The 20,122-nt window shown below is 36.0% G+C and overlaps 1 protein-coding gene across 12 annotated transcripts in view; it reads left to right on the top strand.

Moving 5' to 3' along the window:
* The window catches only part of Zfand6 (zinc finger AN1-type containing 6), a 74,397-nt gene that overhangs the window by 32,226 nt on the left and 22,049 nt on the right, over positions 1–20,122 (top strand). For 4 of the 12 annotated variants that reach the window (XM_010621217.2, XM_010621214.2, XM_010621221.2 and 1 more), the window contains exons 2-3: positions 1,184–1,348; positions 6,799–6,928. The exons of 5 other annotated variants lie outside the window; for them this stretch is intronic. In XM_010621217.2, coding sequence (XP_010619519.1) covers positions 6,919–6,928 — 10 coding nt within the window. In that variant the 5' untranslated portion in view covers positions 1,184–1,348; positions 6,799–6,918. The remainder of the gene's footprint in view (positions 1–1,183; positions 1,349–6,798; positions 6,929–20,122) is intronic. 3 more of the 12 variants (XM_010621223.2, XM_010621222.2, XM_010621215.2) reach the window with 2 other exon arrangements.

Raw genomic sequence — 20,122 nt, 5'->3', positions numbered from 1 at the left:
ATTTATATACATATTTTGCCTGTTCTTTTCTTAAAATTGTAGGAAAAAGTCAGGTAAAAAAGAAAACCATTGAAACATCCACGTCTAGAATCATCCCCTTTTTGTCACTTTCTGGTACAATTATACACTAAATTTCGTACTACTAGTAATACTACTAGACTATTATTTGGATAAAGATAGAAAACAAAATTATTAAGAATTACCTGTGTCAAATTTTTTAATGGTATTTCATTTTTATCTAGGAATGTTATCTTAAAAAATTGACTTTCTATGTAGTACAAGTCTCCTGCTTTGAATCTCCCAGGTCCTGGGATTGCAGGTGTGTGCTACCATGCCAGAATTCTTTTAGTTAGTTAAACACTTTTTTTCTAAATGTCATTATGACTGCTTATGTAATATATTGTTAATGGAATGAAGAAATGACAGTTTTAATCATATCATAGTTTACTTCCTAACTTACTAAACCCCTTTTGTTTTGAGAATTTGTTTGAATAGGGTCAAATATTTCTTATGCTAATGCAGTCAGCGCCCCCCACCCTTCTACATTAATCTTGAAGCAGTGATGGTACTACAGAAATTGAATTTGTGGGGAAGGGTACTACAAGTTATGATAAAAGTAACAGCATGGGCCAGGGGATTTAGCTCAGTGGTTCTGCTGCCTGCTTTGCAAGCTCAAGGTCCTGAGTTCAATCCCCAGTATCAAAAATAAATAAATAGATAATAATAATAAATAAATGTATGTATGTATGTATGTAACAACAGGACCAGATGCTCATCCCTAGTCAGAAGCTGTGACAGGATTATACTTGAGCCCCTCAAAGGCTCTGAAATATTTGTAAAGGTGTTCTTTAATTGGTGGTCATTTAGCTAACCTTTAGGAAAACAGAAGAGAATCTAGTTTTGTTTACTTTGGGTATATATGATTATATAAAGTAATCCTTGCTTACCTAGCCTGTGATTTGGTATAGAAAAATGCATAGGTTAAAGCTATACATATATTGTTACGCTTTTACATTAGTGTCAAATACAAAATGATAGAGTTTTTTATTTCTTAATTTTACTTCAGTAGCCCTTTTATGTAGCTGTAATAGTGACAGAACTCCTTAAAAACTGAGATGATTAAAATGCGGGCACATAATAAATTTTAACTGTCTCAACTGTTTTCATGTTAAATGTGTTACAGGAATGAATCTGAAGTCTGCTGCAGTAAAACACTGAAGGCTTTAAAATGTTTTCTTGCATAAAACTCAAACTTTAAGTAGCTGCTTATGAGGATAGGGAAGGCAGGAAGCTAATGTCTGTCTCAAGATACAGGACAGCTGTTTGCTTGCTCATCAACCTCCACTGTGTGAGTAGAGACTTAAGCCTGTAACCCTATGTCATTGGACGTAGAACTTGACTACTTTAAAGTTTAAAGTGCTTGCAGAAACACCTCAGTCAGCACTGTAAGACATCTTTTAGGATCTGTTTTTTCTTTTTACTGTGGGGGTAGGAGGCTGAGGGTGGAGTGGGCGGTAGATTTTTATTTTTAATTATTTTTATTGTGAAATGAAATATTATAATTCTTCAGATTGCAGTTGATTTCAGTCCTTTAAAATGAATATTTTGATTAACCAACCATAAAAAGATGTATTGTACAAATGTGGTGTTTGATATTAATGTAGAAAATTGCTCCTGAAAATAAGATATTAATTTTTTCAGCAAGAGTATTTACTTCAAAATAAAGGAATTGTTCCTAAATGTAGTGGACATATTTTAAACATGCCAGTTTTATTTTTTAAAGTCCTTTGGTAATATAAATCCCTATTGATGAAAAACAATCCCCTCCCACTTTTTTTTCTCCTCTCTTACTAAAAGTTATCACCTCAAGAATCCATTTGGAAAGGTGTCTATTTGTTTTTTTACTTTATTCATTTTTTTTCCTTCAGAGCCTTTAGAAATGAGACTCTAAGTTGGATGCCCTCCCCCTTTAAAAGAACATTCATGATTTATATTGATGGGATGATTAAAATGTAAAACATTATATGGAGCAGGACGATGAGAATGTAGATAAAATTTATAAAATTTTTGTAACTGCTTAATGAGGCATAGGGTAAGAAGGATGTTGCTTGCAGGGTACGTTTATACTTTACATGATCTTACTCTTGTTAATATCACAAATGTAGGGCTGGGGATTTAGTTCAGTGGCATTGTGCCTGCCTTGCAAGCACAAGGTCCTGAGTTCGATCCCCAGAACCAAAAAAAATTTATATACGTATATATATGTATATACACACATATATATGTATATACACACACATATATATATATATATGACAAATGTATTGTCTAAAGGAATAATCAAAATGGATTATCTTTAGAATCAGTGAATGAGAAGATAGAAAGCAAGTGAAGAATACACATTGAATATGGATATTATTATGAAAGTAGCCAAAAGATACATGCCAGAAATAAAATACATGTTAGTTGTGTTCAAAAGTAGTGGAACACTCAAAGGTTCTGTTTGTCCCATTCTTTTCCTTTCTGGATTGGTCAATACGTTTACAGTGCTGTCCGAATTTCAGAGATCATCTGGATCTTAATCTTTTATTATGAATCTCTTTGCTTGATGATGACAAACCTCACTTTAATGAAATGTTAAGGTCTATAATAGGAGTTCTGTCTAGTCATCTGGCATTTCACTTTTAAATCCCAGTTTAATTTGGTGCTGCTGTTTTGTTTACAATATTTCAACAATATTGCCTTCTCTCACTTTTTAAATTAGTATCAAAAATAAAATTAAAGGTGAAAGAGTCTTTGGAATATACTAATGAAACGTTGATTTCTAAAATGAAATTAGGCAGAACACAATAGCAAAGAGAGAAGCTTTCATACTTACAGAGCATTTGGGGGGAAAGTTGTATGATAGTAAATTGGTCTTAAAATTCATTTTCTCCTTTATCTCTCTAAGATGATTCTTTGTGTTCTGTATTACCCTTTTGTCAGGGGACTAGAGCTAAGTGCTAAGAAGCAGCTAATTTATTTTATTGGGATAGAAAGTACACATAGGAATATGTGAGCACAATAAGTAAAACACTTCTACTCTTCCCCCTCTGTCCTGTCCTACTCTTTACCTTTTCATAGTACCTAGGCTTCTCATTGATGAACCCACTTCTGTGACACAATTTTACCTAGATTTACAAGTGCATTTTATTTTTTAATTTTTATTAATTTTATTGGTACATTTAAGATATGCAATATAATGACATTCATCATTGGAAATTTGCACCTTTACATAATCCATCTTGGTTCTTATTTTTTCCCCATTCCTCTGCCCGCCCTTCAACCTCTCCACCCCTCCCTATCTACAAAGACTTTGTTTCCCTTTTTCTTTTTTTCATGTTAATTCGATCCCCATCTTTCTTTTCCACTACCCCTCCCATTTCCCCTTCTGCTTTGTACCTTACTAGTGCATTTTAGCTTCTTGGTTACTCTTGTATTACATAGTATGATTAAGATGGAGTTCCTGGGCTGAAAAATGAGTTGAGTAATATGCTGTAGATTCAGGCTACCTGGTTTCAGATCCTAGGTTTCCCCTTTAGTAGCCAGGTAATATTGAGCTAATTACTTAAATCAGTATGTGCCTTGGTTTTCTAATTTATAAAATAGAGTAATAATTTGTTGATAGGATTGTTGTAATTGAGTTGTCAAACGTACAAATTATTATGATTCTTATTTGTTTTTGTTTTGGGGGGTGTTTTTTTGGTACCACAGATCAAACTTGGGACTTTGTTCTTGCCAGGCAGGCCGTGGCACCACTGAGCTAAATCCCCAGCGCTACCATAATTTTTATTATTAAACCTGTATTTCTTCTTTGAGAAAAGGAATACTAAGTACCATATTATAAATCCTCAAAGTAAGATTTTTTCACTACTCAGGCTCCAGCTCAGGCCCTTGTACCTGCCAGCTCACCATTCTACCACTGAGTTATATCCCTGGCCCCAAAGTAATAGATTTTTATGCTTTGGGATTGAGAATTTGGAAATCACAAAATCTCATTATCAGTTAAAGTATCATAAGAAACATTCCCAGCACAGCAGAATAGAAATCTTCCCCTGGCCTCCTGTTCACATTCTCAGTAGCCACAAGAAGCATATGGCTACTATACTAGACAATTCTGTTCTAGATTGTTAGATATACTAGATAATGCATGTATATTAAGCATGATATTTATGAGTGACACAGTTCTGTTTGACTAGAACATAGAAAATTGGCCCTTATACCAGCTGTTACTCCATAAAGGAAGAGAAAGAAAAGCAGAAATATTTAAGGCTCTTGGTTAGGTATATTTTCTCTAGGTTTTAGTCAAGTTATTTTAGGCTAGTTATAAAATTCATTATAACAGTGATTTTTTTAAATGAAGGTATTGACAATTTAGTCAAGCATATTGTTGCAAGTATTGAGGTCTATCAGTTATTGCTTTTCAGATCAAAGTAAGCCTTTTGCTTTGTGGAAATAAAACTAGTATTTATATTTAGCTGCTTGTAGAGTGCTTGATAATCCAAAAACTCCCTTGAAGACTAACAATATTAAGGGTAGTGCAGTAGAGTCTTTCAGGAAAGCCTGGATTTCGTGTCATGCTTTTATTGTAAGGGAATCTGTCGTCTGTTTTTAAGATCCTAGTAAAGTAGTCAGTTTGAGTGCTGACAATCACACTGTGTGTTTAGAAATATTCTAAGTGTTAAGGGAGAGTAGTCTTAGGTTTTCAAAGAAGCACTTTTTACTAGATTTTAATCAGGGACCAGAACACATGAGAACAGAAATTATTATAACTGAAGAAAGAAAAAAGGGAGATTGTTAAAAAGATATATGGGAAATCATATGGAACTAAATTGCCAGTTTATAGCCTTGGTACTTCTTGTCTGGTATTCTGTTTGCTCAACCCCAGCCCCTGATTTCAGAAAGTTCACTGTGTGGCATTCATCCAAGTCTAATTAGCTTCTCTAGAGAAGATTGCTCCTGGTTTCCAAAAAGGGTAGCAAGAGCTAAGATCTGTAGGTTGTTCAGATTGTGTTAGAAAAGATTGTCAGCTTGGAGGCAATGAGTGGCACATGTAACTTCAATTTTTTTACATGATTAAAAGGGGGTGTATGTGGCTGGGCCCTGTGGCACATAACTGTAATCCTAGTGACTCAGGAGGCTGAGGATCACATGTTTGAGGCCAGCCTGGGCAACGTAGTGTGGCCCTGTCTCAAAAATTTTAGAAAGAGGACTGGGGTTACAGTCTTTTAGTGGTCAAGCATTTGTAAGGCCCTGGATTCAACCCTCAGTACTGCCACCCTCTCACCCCCCACCACAATAAAGAATGTGTGTTGGAGGGTGAAAGCTCTTCTCTTCTATAGTGTTGGTGAGGCCTAAATGAGGTAATCCATGAAAAGTGCTACTCTAGGGCCCCATTGATACTTTCAGTGAGTGCTTACTGCTACATATCTAATTATCTGTCTAGTTATCTGATTAGATTTTTAATTTAGGGGAAAAAAAACTCAGAGAACTTTATGAAGGATCACCAGTGAGGAGCATGAATAAGTCTGTGTATATCCTTAGATATCTTAATATTTTCTTTTTAACCAAGTCTTTGTAAGCTGGCCATTAGCTGAAATTGGCCATGATATTATTGATTTGTGTAGAAAAGTAGAACCAAAAAACAACCCCGGAAACTTGGATTTTATTTTACAGATATTGTTGATCATATCATATTATATTTTACTTAAAAAGTGTAAGATGAAATGCTCTTATGTTGCCTGGATAAAGATATAATTGTACTTTTCCTGAGAGATTAGTTTTTCTTTTCTATAGAATATTGTGCCTCTTAACTAGTAGTGTACTCCTTTGCATTAGTGTTTAGGAGGAATAAAGTTAACTGAACAGCTTCTACTGGTAATTAGTAAATAGGCCCTTATGGCCATAACCCACTTCGTTAATTGACAATATTTCTAACTACTTAGTTTTTCCTACCATTTTCCCTTGGATTATCATTTTCATTCCTTTAATGTTCTTGTGCAGTGTGCATTTTTAAAGTCACCTTGAATGGTTTTCAGAGCAATACAGATATATTTAAAAGAATGTAATGAACAGCACTTGTTAAGCCCTCCTTCCCTTGTCTGCTGATTTAAATTTAGACTCCTTAGCATGATGCTAAGCATACATCATGTAGCCTTACTCTTCCCTTTTTTTTTCTTTTTTTGAAACAGGGTCTAACTACTACAGTTTAAGCTATCCTCAAACTCACTGTAGCTCAGGTTGGCCTTACCTCACATTCCTCCTGCCTCAGCCTCCCAAGTGCTGACATTGCAAGTGTGCACAACCTTGCCTCATTCTTAATCTTTTCTAGGACACCTTTCCACCACCCTGTATTCCAAACACACGGAGCTCTGTCCTCAGTAAACTATGTAGTCACCATACATCAATCATAAAGATACATTGAGAAACAAGCAGCTAGGTGACTTTATTGTTGGGCACATAGATGTGAACTCTGACTTCAGGTTGTATAATTTTATGGGATGTCTGTTGTACATTGGGTTGGTTACGGACCATAGTGTCATTGTGTGATTTTTGGATGTAGTCAGATGTAGACTGGAATGTTGACTGGCACTTGCGTATAAAAGGATAATTCTGCAGTTTTAACTCCTAAATGTAAGCATTTAGAGTAATTTTTGGCAGATAACCAGAATAATTGATACATCATTATAAAACTTTTGAGAGGTGAATGCTAGAAATCATTTCCTGACACTTCTAATCATGAAATTGCTGTCATGTCAGGTAGGAGTGAGAGGCATTTTCAGAGAATGAGAACACCTAACAAGTGATCACTATTAATGTGGCAAGGAGGCCTTGTACCAGCTGTTGGTGAGCCACGGATAAATACGGAGCCTTGGATTTATGACTGCAGGTACTGTTAAACACCTGACAGATTGCAGCTCTCCCTCATTATAAACTATACATATTTACCTTAAATAAGCCATCCAGTTCTGAACTGTGCTGTTGCTATTAATGTATTATGATTTCACAGTCACTCTCCCGTTTGACCTTCCTCAGAGGCTTGTGAGTCAGATGAGAAACTTGAGGCTGACCATTTAATTCAAGTTGGAAGTACCAGCATCAAAACCAGCTTTAGGATTAAATCAATCTTTTGTTTTATTCCCTTTGGCATATTACGTATCAAGTTGTCCTATGTATATAACATTGTGTTTTGTAATGATTCATAGTTAGGCCTCATTTCAAAATATGTTACTCATCTCACCTAAGTATTAATGAGACTGTTTGTTTGTTTTGGTGATGATACTAAAGGTGAATCTATGGCCTTCACAAAATATCCCCAGCAAACACTGCCGCCACCCCCCTTTTTTTAAAGACAGGTCTTACCAAGTTGCCCAGGTAGGAGTTGGACTCAGGATCCTCTTGCCTTGGCCTCCCAAAGTGCTGGGGTTACAGATGTGTACTGCCACAACTGACTAGATTTGTGTGTGTGTGTGTGTGTGTGTGCACCTGTGTGCTGGGGATTGAACCCTCTGTTGTATCTCTAGCTGTTTTGGGGAGTTTTTGTTGTTATTGTTGTTTTTTGTTTTTGATTTCACTAAGTTCCTAAGTTGCCCAGCTGGGCTAGAATTTGTGATCCTCTTGCCTCAACTTTCCAGAGTGCTGAGTTACAGATGTGTGCCACTGTGGCTATAGCTTTTAGCTAAAAAATAAATCACCATCTGTGATACTTCAACATTTTTAAAAAAATATCACCATCATTTTTGAAGTCATTTTTAAATACTCCTATGAAGTTATTTCAAACCTCTGTGGGTTTAGTGCTTCTTACATTTTAGGGTTTTTATTTTTGTGGCAGGTTGTGATTTTTGGAGTTAGATGCAATATCTGTAGATACATGAAAGTCAAATGTTTTTGAGCTGAGATTGAACTCAAAGCCTTGGCATGCTAAATATGTACTCTGCCATTGAGCTACACCTCTAGCCCTTTCCTTGGTTGTTGAGAGCAGAATCATGTCCATAAACTTGTGTCTTCTGCAGGACCTAATGGAGCAATAAGCACCACAAATAATGGTAGTGGGACATCCTGAACAAAAAATGATGACAAAGGAAAGTAAAACTAGTTTATAATCAAGGAATTTACTGTGTCTTTTCCTGATAACTTCTAACCAATGGCCAAATCATTATTTAATAATCAAATCATTTATTTATTTGAGTACCTCCTATGTGCTTGTTATTGATCCTAGAGCAGGAATTGTCAGACCTGTGTGGCCCATTAAGCAATCCTTTTTAGTCACCTCTTAATTATAGATAGATGTTCTGCTGCAACATAGCTATATCCTTGCACTGACATATATGGTTTCTTTTTCACTACCAAGGTGGAATTGAGTTGCTGTGACAGGCTGTATAGATCAGACATTTGAAATGTGCATACTGTGGTGCTTTAGAGGCAATGTTTGCTGACCTTAACCTAGGAGGCTGTGAATATAACTCTGGAAAAAATAAACAGTTATTCTCTGTGTTTAATTTGGGTTTTCTCTCTTATGTTGTAGTCTTTGTCCTTATAGACCTATTTGCTCATTATTCATATTTCACATGTTGAAAGGTGACATTGATTTTCTAAAGAGCTGATAGCTGTTTACTTCTGAATTTATAATAGGCATCTGTTTTCTCTTTAAGCCTTTTCTCAAGAATGAGAAACTAAGTAGCTGTGAGGCTAGATTCTGTCCAGAGATAAACTTCATTTTGTGGTATATGGATAGAATGAAGAAAGCTCTACTCTGTGGTACCAGTATCCTAGAATGGGCCAAAGAAGAATACAATAAAATATAACTAATATGAAGATTTAATAAAATTAATAACTTTGTTTCATCAAGAATATTCCTAAATGAATCCCCTTCCCCTTTTTGAGAGAGAGAATTTGGTGATAAAGTGACTACTAGTACAGTAGTATAGTTTAACACCACTGCCTTGATTCATGCTAAGGCTGTCTTACCTTCTTGCTTTTACACTGCCAAGGCAAGTGTCAAACAAGTACAAAGGGAGAGTAAGCCTTGGATACTTCTGATTCAGAGGTTAAACTCTAGCCAGATGGCATGGATTGAATCCGAGCCTCTTCACTTATTCCTGTGTGACCTTGCATGGTTTCCTTAATCTCTTCGTGCGTCAGTTTCTCATTTGGGAAATGAAGATGAACCTCACAGGATCATTATGAGGATTAAAACACTTGGTATTTATAAAATATGTACACCGCTTGGCACATAAAACTCTATAGGTACTGTTAAATAGTAAAGCCAGTTTATATAAAGTGTATTGTTTAAGTTTCAAGAGAGCATGAAGAAATTTAAATTTTGAGAAAGACAGTATTAAGTGGAAGGAGTTAGTGAGAGACAGTCATTTACCAATGATGAGCATTAAGTTGGAGATTGCGTTAGGGGGAGAAAAGATTTTTAAAAATGGTTTGGGCAGGGATTGAAGCCCAGAGACTTCTTGGTTGGATGGGTACGTGAAAACTCTTGACTGTGTGGTTTATATCATGGAAGGTCACAAAGGAGGAAATAAAGACTTATGCATGTGGATCTGGTGGATTGCAGGTCTTATTTTATGTTAGTTTTTTTTTTTTTTAGAAGAAAAGTTAATATCCGTGAACGTGGCAGCCAATGGAGAATTTTGCAGAAAAGAATATTGAGTGGCCTTGAATAGGTAAAAGCTTTGTCATTCTTTAGGATAAATGATATAGGACCAAGGTTAGTTTTGAGGACGTGAAATTAACTAAGACTTAATTTTTACTTGGAACATGCTAAATTAGGCAGACTTTAAAATGAATCCCTTTCTGGGCCAGGATTTAGCACAGTGGTTCCGCCGCCTGCCTTGCAAGCACAAGGACCTGAGTTCCATCCCCAGTATCAAAAAAAAAAAAAAAAAAAAAAAAAGAATCCCTTTCTAGGTGGATTGAATTAGAAAAGATCCCCAAAATCATGGAGCATTAGGCTAGGAGTCTTTATCAAGGTACATTCCATATAACCATATGTTGCCAACCTTGGTGGAAGACTGAGATCTCTCCTTAAACAGCAAACTCAGTTTCTTTAAAGAGATACTATGTACTTTCTTGCTTTGGAATAAATACCTGGCTACCAGGTATTGGATACTGGGAAGATGGCAGGCAGTTTTATACATTTGATAAATCCTGAAAGTCTGCCATTTGCTAAGCATTATTTTATGCATCAGTGAAAAAGAAATTATCTTTGTTATCATGCTAATATCTTAAGGGGAAGACAGACAAAATACATGTAGTTGATTAGTAAATTAAGATTGGGATAAAGGAAGGCATTGATGAAAATAGCACTGGGAACGATTATAAAGAATGCAAGGGGCAATTTTAAGTAGGATGACAAGGAAGGTCTCTCTGAAAAGGTGATATTTGAGCAAAGACATAAAGGAGGTGAGGGATCATGGTCACAGGTCTGGGAGAATATAGAAGGCCAGCAGGTAGAAAGGCCTTGGAACAGGAGTGGACCTGGCAGGCCTGGGAGTGTCTGTTAAGATGGGCTAAAAGAAGAGGTCAAGCAACAAAGCATCAGATCCTGAGAGCCTGAAGTCATGCCAAGGAGTTGGCTTTTACTCCTTGCGTATTGGGGAACCAGTGGAGAATTTTGACTAAGCAAACAGTATGATTTCATTTAGATTATCAGTATCACTGGCTCCTTCGTTGAAAACATACTATCAGAAGGCAAGAACAGAAGCAGAGACATAGATAACCAGTAATTGTGTTAGCTGTTAATTGCTACATAACAAATTGTGGCAGAATTTAATGCTGAAATAATTAACATTAAAACATTTTTGGGGCTGGGGATTTAGCTCAGTGGTGCTGCCGCCTGCCTCACATGCTCAAGGTCCCAAGTTCAATCCCCAGAAAAAAAAAAAAAAAAAACAGACCCAAACATTTTTGTATATTTCAAAACATGCTTATTTTGTGGTGCTGGGGATTGAACCCAGGGCCTCACACATGCCAGCAAGGCATCTGTCTTCTGAGCTACAGCTACAGTGAATGTTGTTAAACATCCATTATCTCATATAATTTCTGTCAGGAATACCGAAGAGGCTTAGCTGTATGGTTTTGGTTCAGGGTCTCTCATGGAGTTGCAGGCTGGATGTCAGCTAAGACTGTAGTCACCCAAGGAAGGACTTGACTAGGTCTGGAAGACCTGCTTCCAAGTCTCCCCATAGCTGGTGCTGAGGCCTCCCTGTTTACACATGACATTTTCTTAAGACATGGCAACCAGCCTTCCCAGAATGAGTTACCAGGAAGGGAAAGTGAGGCAGAACCTTTTTGTCTCTTGCAACCTAGACTTGGAAGTGACAGAGCATCACATCCATGGCTTTCTGCTGATTGCCCAATACAGTTTTGTCCAATAATACACCTTGGAGGTTGGCAGCAAGCAAACAGAAAGTGAGATTTAAAAATAAAATGCCACTTCATTAGGTTGTAAGTAAACAAAATATCTGGGGATTAAAGATATGCAAGAACTCTTTATTGAATACTATTAATCAACATTACTGGGAACCTAAAGAAAACCTAATAAATAAGTTGAAGGACATACAATATATACATCAGTGTAGATTCAACACAACTTTAAATTAATGTATTATTAGGTTAAGTAAAAATTGATGAATCTAAAATTTGTATGAAAATGCAAAAAAAGACAAGAATAAGAATAACTAATTAAATATGGGGAAAAATACCCAAATCTTGTGCCAGTTATTCTTAGCTGATAATTCCTTTTCTAATAATTGATTCTGATATTCCTAAAGATATTAAACTAGTTTCAAACACGGTAGACAGGCCATTGGAACAGAATTAAGAGCTGTACATGTGTACCAGACACGTGGACAAAGATGAGAGTATCTTGTACTAGGTAATGTTTTGGGTTAATTAGATACCCATATGGGGAAAACTTAATACCTTTCTCATTCCATATAAAAAATCAGCTGCAGCTAGGCATGGTGAAGTATGTTTGTATTCTCAGCTGCTCAGGAACCAGTAGTGGGAGGAATCACAAGCTTGAGGATCAACCTGGGCAATGTAACCAGATCTTGTGTCAAAATAAAAATAAAAAAGGCTGGGAACTTAGCTCAGTGGTAGAGTACCTACCTGCCTGGCATGTGTGAGGCCCTAGCTCCATTGCCCAGTGCCAAATAACAATGTGCACACACAAATGCATACACTCAAACTCTAGATGGATTGTAGATGTGAATATAAAACATAAAACAAAATTTAGAAGAAAAATATAGAATGTTTTCATGACCTTTGAGTAGGCAAAAGTGTATTAAATAACATCTAGAAAACACTATAAAAAGGAACACTTAAAAAATAGATTTAGATGAATTTCGATCTAAGACACCATTAAAAATGGAAGACAAGCCACAGAGCAAAAGACATAATAGGCAAAACCCCAACAAAACGTGCAGAAAACTTTAAACTGGCACTTAGGAAATAAATATCTCAGGAAAAGAGGACATCCGAATGATCAATAACCATGTGCACGTGTGCCTAGCTGTATTAGTCTTTGTTGTTTTTTTTCTTTTTTTCTTTTTTTTTTTTTTTTTTTTTTTTTTTTTTTTGTTTTTTTTTTTTGAGACAGGGTCTCACTATGTAGTTGAGACTGACCTGGAACTTACTATGTAGCCTACGCTAGTCTCGAACTCACAGTGATCCTCCTGCCTCAGCCTCCCAAGTGCTGGGATTACAGGCGTGCGCCACCATGCCCGGCTAACTGTATTAGTGTTAGTGGCCTTGAAAATTAAAAGGCTTACACTGAGGTGTCTACTGCATACCCACAAGAGTATTTAAAATAGAAAAGCAGATGTATTAATTTCTTAGGTTTCCGTAACAAATTAACATAAACTGGGTGACTAAATGCAAAGAAATTCCATCTTGATTCTGGAGTCCAGAAATCAAAAATCAAGGTGTTATTCTGTGTCTTATCTCAAGACGCGCTTTGCCTTTCATGTAAGGACACATTTGAGTGTGTTTAGGGTTCACCTGGATAGTCTAGGATGAAACCCTCTTAAGATTCTTACCGTAGTTACATCTCTTGCTATATGAAGAAATATTTACAGGATCCAGAGAGGTCATGAACGTGTCACTGGGGCCACCGTTCAGCCCAGCAAAGCAGACAACACAAAGTATTGGTGACATGAGGAATTCTCATACATTGCCAGGAGGGCATAGGGTTATGTAATGACTTTGGAAAACGAGCAACACTATTTATGAACACTTGAGTTGTGAATTTTCGCAGGTATACTGTGTAAAACTGACTGTCAGATTAGTAATGATTCAATTTACTCTCAGAATAGAACTTGTTCTTCTTATGTTGGGGACTTATCTGCTAAAGATGAATATCCATTTATCCTGTGACCTGGCAGTTCTGCTCCTCAGTGTGTTTATATCTGTCAGAATAACATGACCAGAATCTGTATGTATCTCTGTCAAATTATACGCAAAATAATGTTTGTAACTGCGGTACTGTATTTATAGTAGTAATAGTCAAGTAGAAAAGTCCTTATCAGCACTAGAATGGATGTTGCTTTCCGTATACAGAAATGTGGTGATGAGAATGAATAAGTTTCAATTAGATCTGGCAGCATGATGGATTTCACAGTTTGAGAGAACCCAGTCACAATGTATATAATCCCCTATGTCATTGATGACAAGCCTTTTAGAGCTTTCAGTGATACATAGGTTTGCCACCACTGCACTATTTACAGAAATTCAAGAACAAGAGAAGCTACTAAGTGCAGTGGCCCCTTTGATGAGATTTAAACCAGCCAATGGAAACTTTCCTTATGAGAATAACTGGGAAAGTGAGTTTTTTTTTTACTGGAATTTACTTCAGGGTCTTCTGTTTATATAGCTGGTTTGTTGGTAATGATGTTTTAATTATTTGTGAGGAAAGCATATGTAGCTCCTTCTCCCCCAGTAGATGTCAGGCTTTTCTGTCTTTTGGCCTGAGCAACAGAAGGCAAAAGACAGCCTGACAGGGAACTGGGGACTGCTGTACAGAGAACTACTAAGTATACTCAGTACAGCAGGGACCCTAATCCAAAGCCTTGTTCTTTCATCAGGTGAGTAGTATTCTTTCCAGGTGCTTTCTATCAAGTCGTACTTATATGTGTGCTTTGTAAAGTTCCTTGTATTTTTGTTATCTCTGTAAAGAAACTATGTCATAGGAGCAATGCACATTTTACTCCATCATAATCTATATTGCTCATAGGAGAGTTGGAGACCTGAGTGCTTAGAACTCTGGGAAATTTCTGTGTTCCTCCAGGAAATAGCAATTTCATGCACCTTTATTGGCTTGGATATTGCTCTTTGCATCAGTTGTTATCACCACCACCCCCCAAAAAAAGTTATTTTAAGATTTACTATAAATTGTACTTTGCTCTCTTCTAGCATCTCTAGTTGATACATTTGCAAAGAGCATTAGCCAAGTGTTTAGTTTTCCAGTGATTAATGGAAGGGCAAAGGTACAAAGGGCTTTTCTTATCACTCTGGGCTGTAGTACTATTCAGAGTTTATTTGTGTTCTTATATAAGTCACTATTCCATGAGTAATTTTTTATTCTCTTGAAATTAATAGTAAAGATCCCAAAGAAGACAAAGCTGTTAATGTAGGGATTAAAAGTCAGATTAGTCAAGTCACCAATAGTGAAGGTAGTTGGAGAGTACAGGCCCATTTAATAGGGCCCAGCTGATGAGTGTTAATTTTGAGAACATAGCTTTTCTATTTGATTTTCAAGAAAATCTAGAAATCTGTATTTTTTATGTGACATTCCTCAATTGTTGGATATTAACAGCTAATTTAAAATTAATGTGTGCTGGCCAGTCAAACATAACTGAGTCTGATTTAACCCAAGCTGATCAGTTCATAACTTCAGATAACTCATTATGAATTGTGTTCCTTTCCTGTTCCTTTTTGGAGGAAAAAGAAAAAATGTAAAAAATAGATATGCATTTTATATATCTTAGGCTCGTAGGCATTCTTGCTGAATAGCTGTTTGTATGAATACTATAAGTGTGAAAATTTTATAAATATATTTTTCCCCCTTTTCAAGGGATAGTTAACTATTTTCCCTCTAATAGGAATACTTACTCAGTAAGATATTTTGTAAAATTCGTATTAGGCATAAAGGGATTGAAGAAGGAAGTTGAAGTTTAGGTAGGAAATGAGTTGTGTGTCTACAGTAGTAGGAAAAGAGCCCCCATAGGGTGATACAGGTCACTTCTGTGAATGTAGAACTGATTTCTGCAAATAGAATTAAGGGTGGTGTACAAAACGTTCCTATTTCTAGGAAAGAGTACGGTTTGGAAGGGAGCAAAGGGCCTCTGCTTTCAGGCATGGCTGAGTTAAGAGCAGTTACTCAGCTTCTTCCTTGTGGCAGCCTCTGTCTAGATGCTCTCTTTGTGCATTGTTTAATCTGGTTAGGTAGAAGATGTTAGTGCCCTCTTAGGATGTTGAGGCTGGGTAGCTTAGTACTTGTTCAGGCTCTTTCAGGTAATAAAATGCCAAAACTGAAACCAGGCATGGTGGCACATGCCTATAATCCCAGCATTCTGGGAGGCTGAGACCAAAGGATCACAAGTTCAAGACCAGCTTGGGCAATTTTAATAGGACTCTGTCTGAAAATAAAAAAGGGAGTAGGGATGTAATTCAGTGGTAGAGCGCCCCTAGATTCAGTCCCCAATATTGCAAAACAGACCAAAAAAATGACAAATCTGGGATTTGAACTGTTGCCAGCCCAAGTCCAAGGAGTCTCTCACATAGCGTGCTTTTCAAGGAAATTAGTATGGTTGGGGCAAATTATGGACAGCATGAATGCTAGCTTGACTGCTTCTGTTGGGGGGCAATTATACAAAGCTAAAACAACTGAATGTTCCAGGAGAATTTAAATGGAGTGGGAGGAGAGGAAGTAAATCTGAAAGGAAAACGTTTAACACTGGTGTCATACACAGGGCCCTGCTGCAAACCATAGCACAAAAACAATAGAAACCCCACAGGTATTAAGGGATGAGAAGCACAATTGGAAAGAAAAATAAATGAACATGAGATATTTCAAAAGAAAAATATTGGAACTTGATGACAACAATAGGAAATGAAGCAAAGGAGATAAATTGATATATATTTGCCATTATAATTGAGTCAGTGTTGCATGCATTCATTACTGTTTTTCATTAAAATTTTAATAGTTGGTAATTAATTTTCTTTGCAGTCTTAAAATCCTGAATTCTTTAATCCTGAATTATTTTCATAGGTAAAAAGACATAAACTTTTTCTCGAGCAGTTTCAGCTATTTAAAGCTAATATCTAAAGAGTGAACAAATGAATGAAATTTTAAATTTTTACATAATAATAATTCATGAATGCTCACAAAATTGTAGGTTTATAGGGATATGATGAACTTAAGCAGTCATTCTCTTCACTTTTTAAAGAATTTTTAAAAATTTATTATAGTAAAAGATACATTGCCGTGAATCCCCTTCAAAATACTCCCTTCACTTTGAACACACTGATCTCATTGTTCTTGCCACTTTCTGACGCAGTTCTGGAAGACTTTTTTGTGAGTCTCTCTAGATGTGCTGTGCCTAGCTGCCTTGATGTTGCGAGTAGAATCAAAACAGAAGTCACAGATGAGATGAGATGGATGAAGACTTTATGAACAAATCCTCAGCAGCATGAGAACTTGCACAAAGAATCAACAACTGGGATCTCATTGTATTAAAAAGTTTTTGCAGTGCAAGAGAAATCACCAGTAGAGCTAAAAGACATCCTACAATGTGGGAAAAAAATTTTACCAGCTACTCAGACGAAGGACTGCTATCTAGAACATATAACGAACTCAAAAGAATCAGACCCCCCCCCATACAAAGACCCAATTCAAAAATGGGCATTTGAAATGAACAGACATTTCTCAGACAAAGAAATAAGAGCAGCAAATAAATATATAAAAAAATGTTCCACATCACTGGTCATTCAAGAGATGCAGATGAAAACAACACTGAGATTTCACCTCACCCCTCAAAGAATGGCTGCTATCAAGAAATCAACCAATAACAAACGTTGGTGAGGTTGTGAGGAGAAGGGAAACCCTTCTCCATTGTTGGTGGGAGTGCAGACTGGTGCAATCACTGTGGAAATCAATATGGAGATAGCTTAAAGAACTAGGATTAAAGGTTCCATGTGATCCAGCTATCCCTCTGCTGGGTATCTTTCCAAAAGAATTAAAAGAATCATACCACAGTGATATATGTGCACCTATGTTTATAGTGGCACAGTTTGTAATAACTAAAACTTGGAAACAACCCAAATGCCCATCACCTGGAGACTGAATAAAGAAGATGTGGTTTTTCTTAAAATGGAGTACTACTCAACCATAAAGAAAGAAACTAGAAACATTTATAGCTAAATGTACCCACATTGAGGCCATACTCTTAAGTGAAATAAATAGGACACACTTGAGTAAATACTGAATAGTTTCTCTGATGTGAAAAAGTAAAAATGTAAATAAGGTTCAAATGGTATAATTGAGAGTGTGAAAAAGGAAGAAAATCTCTTCACTTTTAAAATAAAAACACACTTAGCTGCTTAGTAGATTGTGACCTTGAGGCAAGTTACTTTGAGTATCCTTTTTCAAAACAAAGATATCAATAGTGCCAATATGGAAGGTTCTTGAGAGGATTAAATGATATATAAATAAAACAATAAAGATAGTTCCTGTCCCATAGTAAACTCTGAATAACTTTTAAGCATTGTCTTGGGAAATAGAGGGAATAATACATGATGATTTTGCTTATGAAACAGAACTGAGGTTTTATGAATTCTTTTCATAAACTTTTTAATACCATCCTTACTGATTTTGTGTATAGGTCTGGTAGTATGTTCTTACTCTTTTTCTTCTTGGATTTGTAGCTTCGGAATCCCACAGTATAGCAATTAAGAAATTGTTCTGCCTCCTCATCCCCACTTCTCACGATCATTTGGGACACCTGCATGATGTACCTGGTACCTTGTCTACCCACCATAGAGGTCACATTACAAGGGGAGGGTAGCAGGACATCCAGCTTGTCTGTGGCCACCCATATGGACCAGCACATATTTGGACAAACTTACAATTCTGATGGTTTTGGTTTTTCTGAATCTTCATGCAGAGGTACATTTTGTGTCCTAACAATGAGTAAATAGTTCTATTTCAGTTGCTCATGAACTCTTTTGTGCCTCTTAAATTATGAAAAGCACTGTTAATTTGCTGCTGTGCAGGACAGTTTGGCTTGGGAAAATTGCTCATATTAACATGTTTTTGAATTTTAATCTTACCACTTTGAAGTAAGCTATTTTTTTATCTGACTATTTATTGTACTTGAGTTTTTATACAAGTAGAATATTTATTATGTCTGGGTGTTTGTGATTGATTGTCAGGCATAATGCTGAAAGAATATCAATATCAGTAGGGAAACTTCCTTTAATTCCTATCTTATATTATTCTAATGTTATTAATAGGTAGCCTAGTATATTTAGCGGTTTAGACTGGTGTTTCCTAATCTTTTTTTCTGTATTTTCTCTTATCCCAAGGAACCATTTTAAACTTTTTCTAACTGGCCCTCACCTAAATAAATGTTTAAATTCACAGATAATATTATATATCTGTTTATATGTTGTAGGTATTTCTGGTTTTATACATAAAAGGTAAGGGGTTTTTGGTACTTTCCTCTGTCAGAGAATCAGTGTTTGCCCCCTTGAGGTGCTACTGCCTGTGTTGAGACTGTACATTTTGTAGCAAAGAGTTTTCAGTTTTTGGTTTCTCAGATCTTACAGTCTGTAAAGTTAGTGAATACTCTGAAGAGCTTTTATTTATGAGGATTTTGGCTAGTGCTATTTATATTATATTTGTAATATAATAATATTACAAGTGAAGTTTTAAAAATTTAAGTACTTACTAGTTAGCATTAAAAGTTTTTATGCAAAATTTACAAACACACACACCCCATACACACTTTTTAGTGAAGAATGGCATTAACACATTTTCACAAATCTCCTTAAGGTCAGGCTTAATAGCAAGATTCTTATTCTTCTGTTCAGTCTGTTACAGCGTTAGAATTTGGAACTGGAAATGTAGCTCAGGTAGAGTGCTTACCTAGTATTTTTGAGACTTTAGGTTCAGTTCCTAGCACTGCTAAAAAAAGGAACAGAAAATCTGGACTCATACATATTTGGAAAAGAAAAGAAAATCTTAGCAATGTTTTCAGATAATACAGATTTGTACTTTGATATTATACCAAAGTTGGTAGGGGTTTTTTTGTTGTTTTTTTTCGATTTTTTTTTCTTTTTATTGAGGTTATTGGTACAATCTAGGTATACAATACAATTACATTCATCATTGGGATTCTGTACCTTTACATAATAGGTCTTGATTCTCATTTTTCCCCTTGTCCCTGCCCTCCCTTCACCCCCTCCTCCCCTCCCCATTTACAAACACTTTATTTCCATTTTTTCAGTTTCTCATACTTTTTCCCCCTCCCTTATTACCTTTCCCCCACCCTTCCCACTTTCCTTACACCTTTAGCCCTTTACTTCCTATTTCACATTATTAATTATCTCATTAGGATCCTGTGTACTATTACAGTTTTTCACACCAAAGAAACTATTCGGTATTTCAGTTAAAGAAATCTCTGTATGAACATTAAAAATAGGGAATCCTAAAATAAAACTGAAAAGGAAAGTAAAAGAGAAAAGGCAATGATGTAACATCAAAATAATCCTTAATTCTGGAGATGAAAATGGTTCCTGAACATATTTAAATTGCTTCTCGCTCTTATAGTCTTATGTTATTCTTTTTTTCATTATTTAGAGAATACTTTATTAGTTTCCCCCTGTACACATGGAAAAAAAATAATAAATTAACATTTCTAGACCAATATGGTTTCTGTACAATGCCAAGTCAACACAGTAAATTGGGATGACCTTTTCCAAAGTTGGCAACACCATTAAAGTTTCCCAAAATTCAATTTATATATATGTGTGTGTGTGTGTGTGTGTGTGTGTGTGTGTGTGTGTGTGT

This window comes from Fukomys damarensis, unplaced genomic scaffold (assembly GCF_012274545.1).
Source record: "Fukomys damarensis isolate Sample0158 unplaced genomic scaffold, DMR_v1.0_HiC HiC_scaffold_7, whole genome shotgun sequence".
NCBI lineage: Eukaryota > Metazoa > Chordata > Mammalia > Rodentia > Bathyergidae > Fukomys > Fukomys damarensis.
This window is presented reverse-complemented; position numbering and strand designations above follow the sequence as displayed.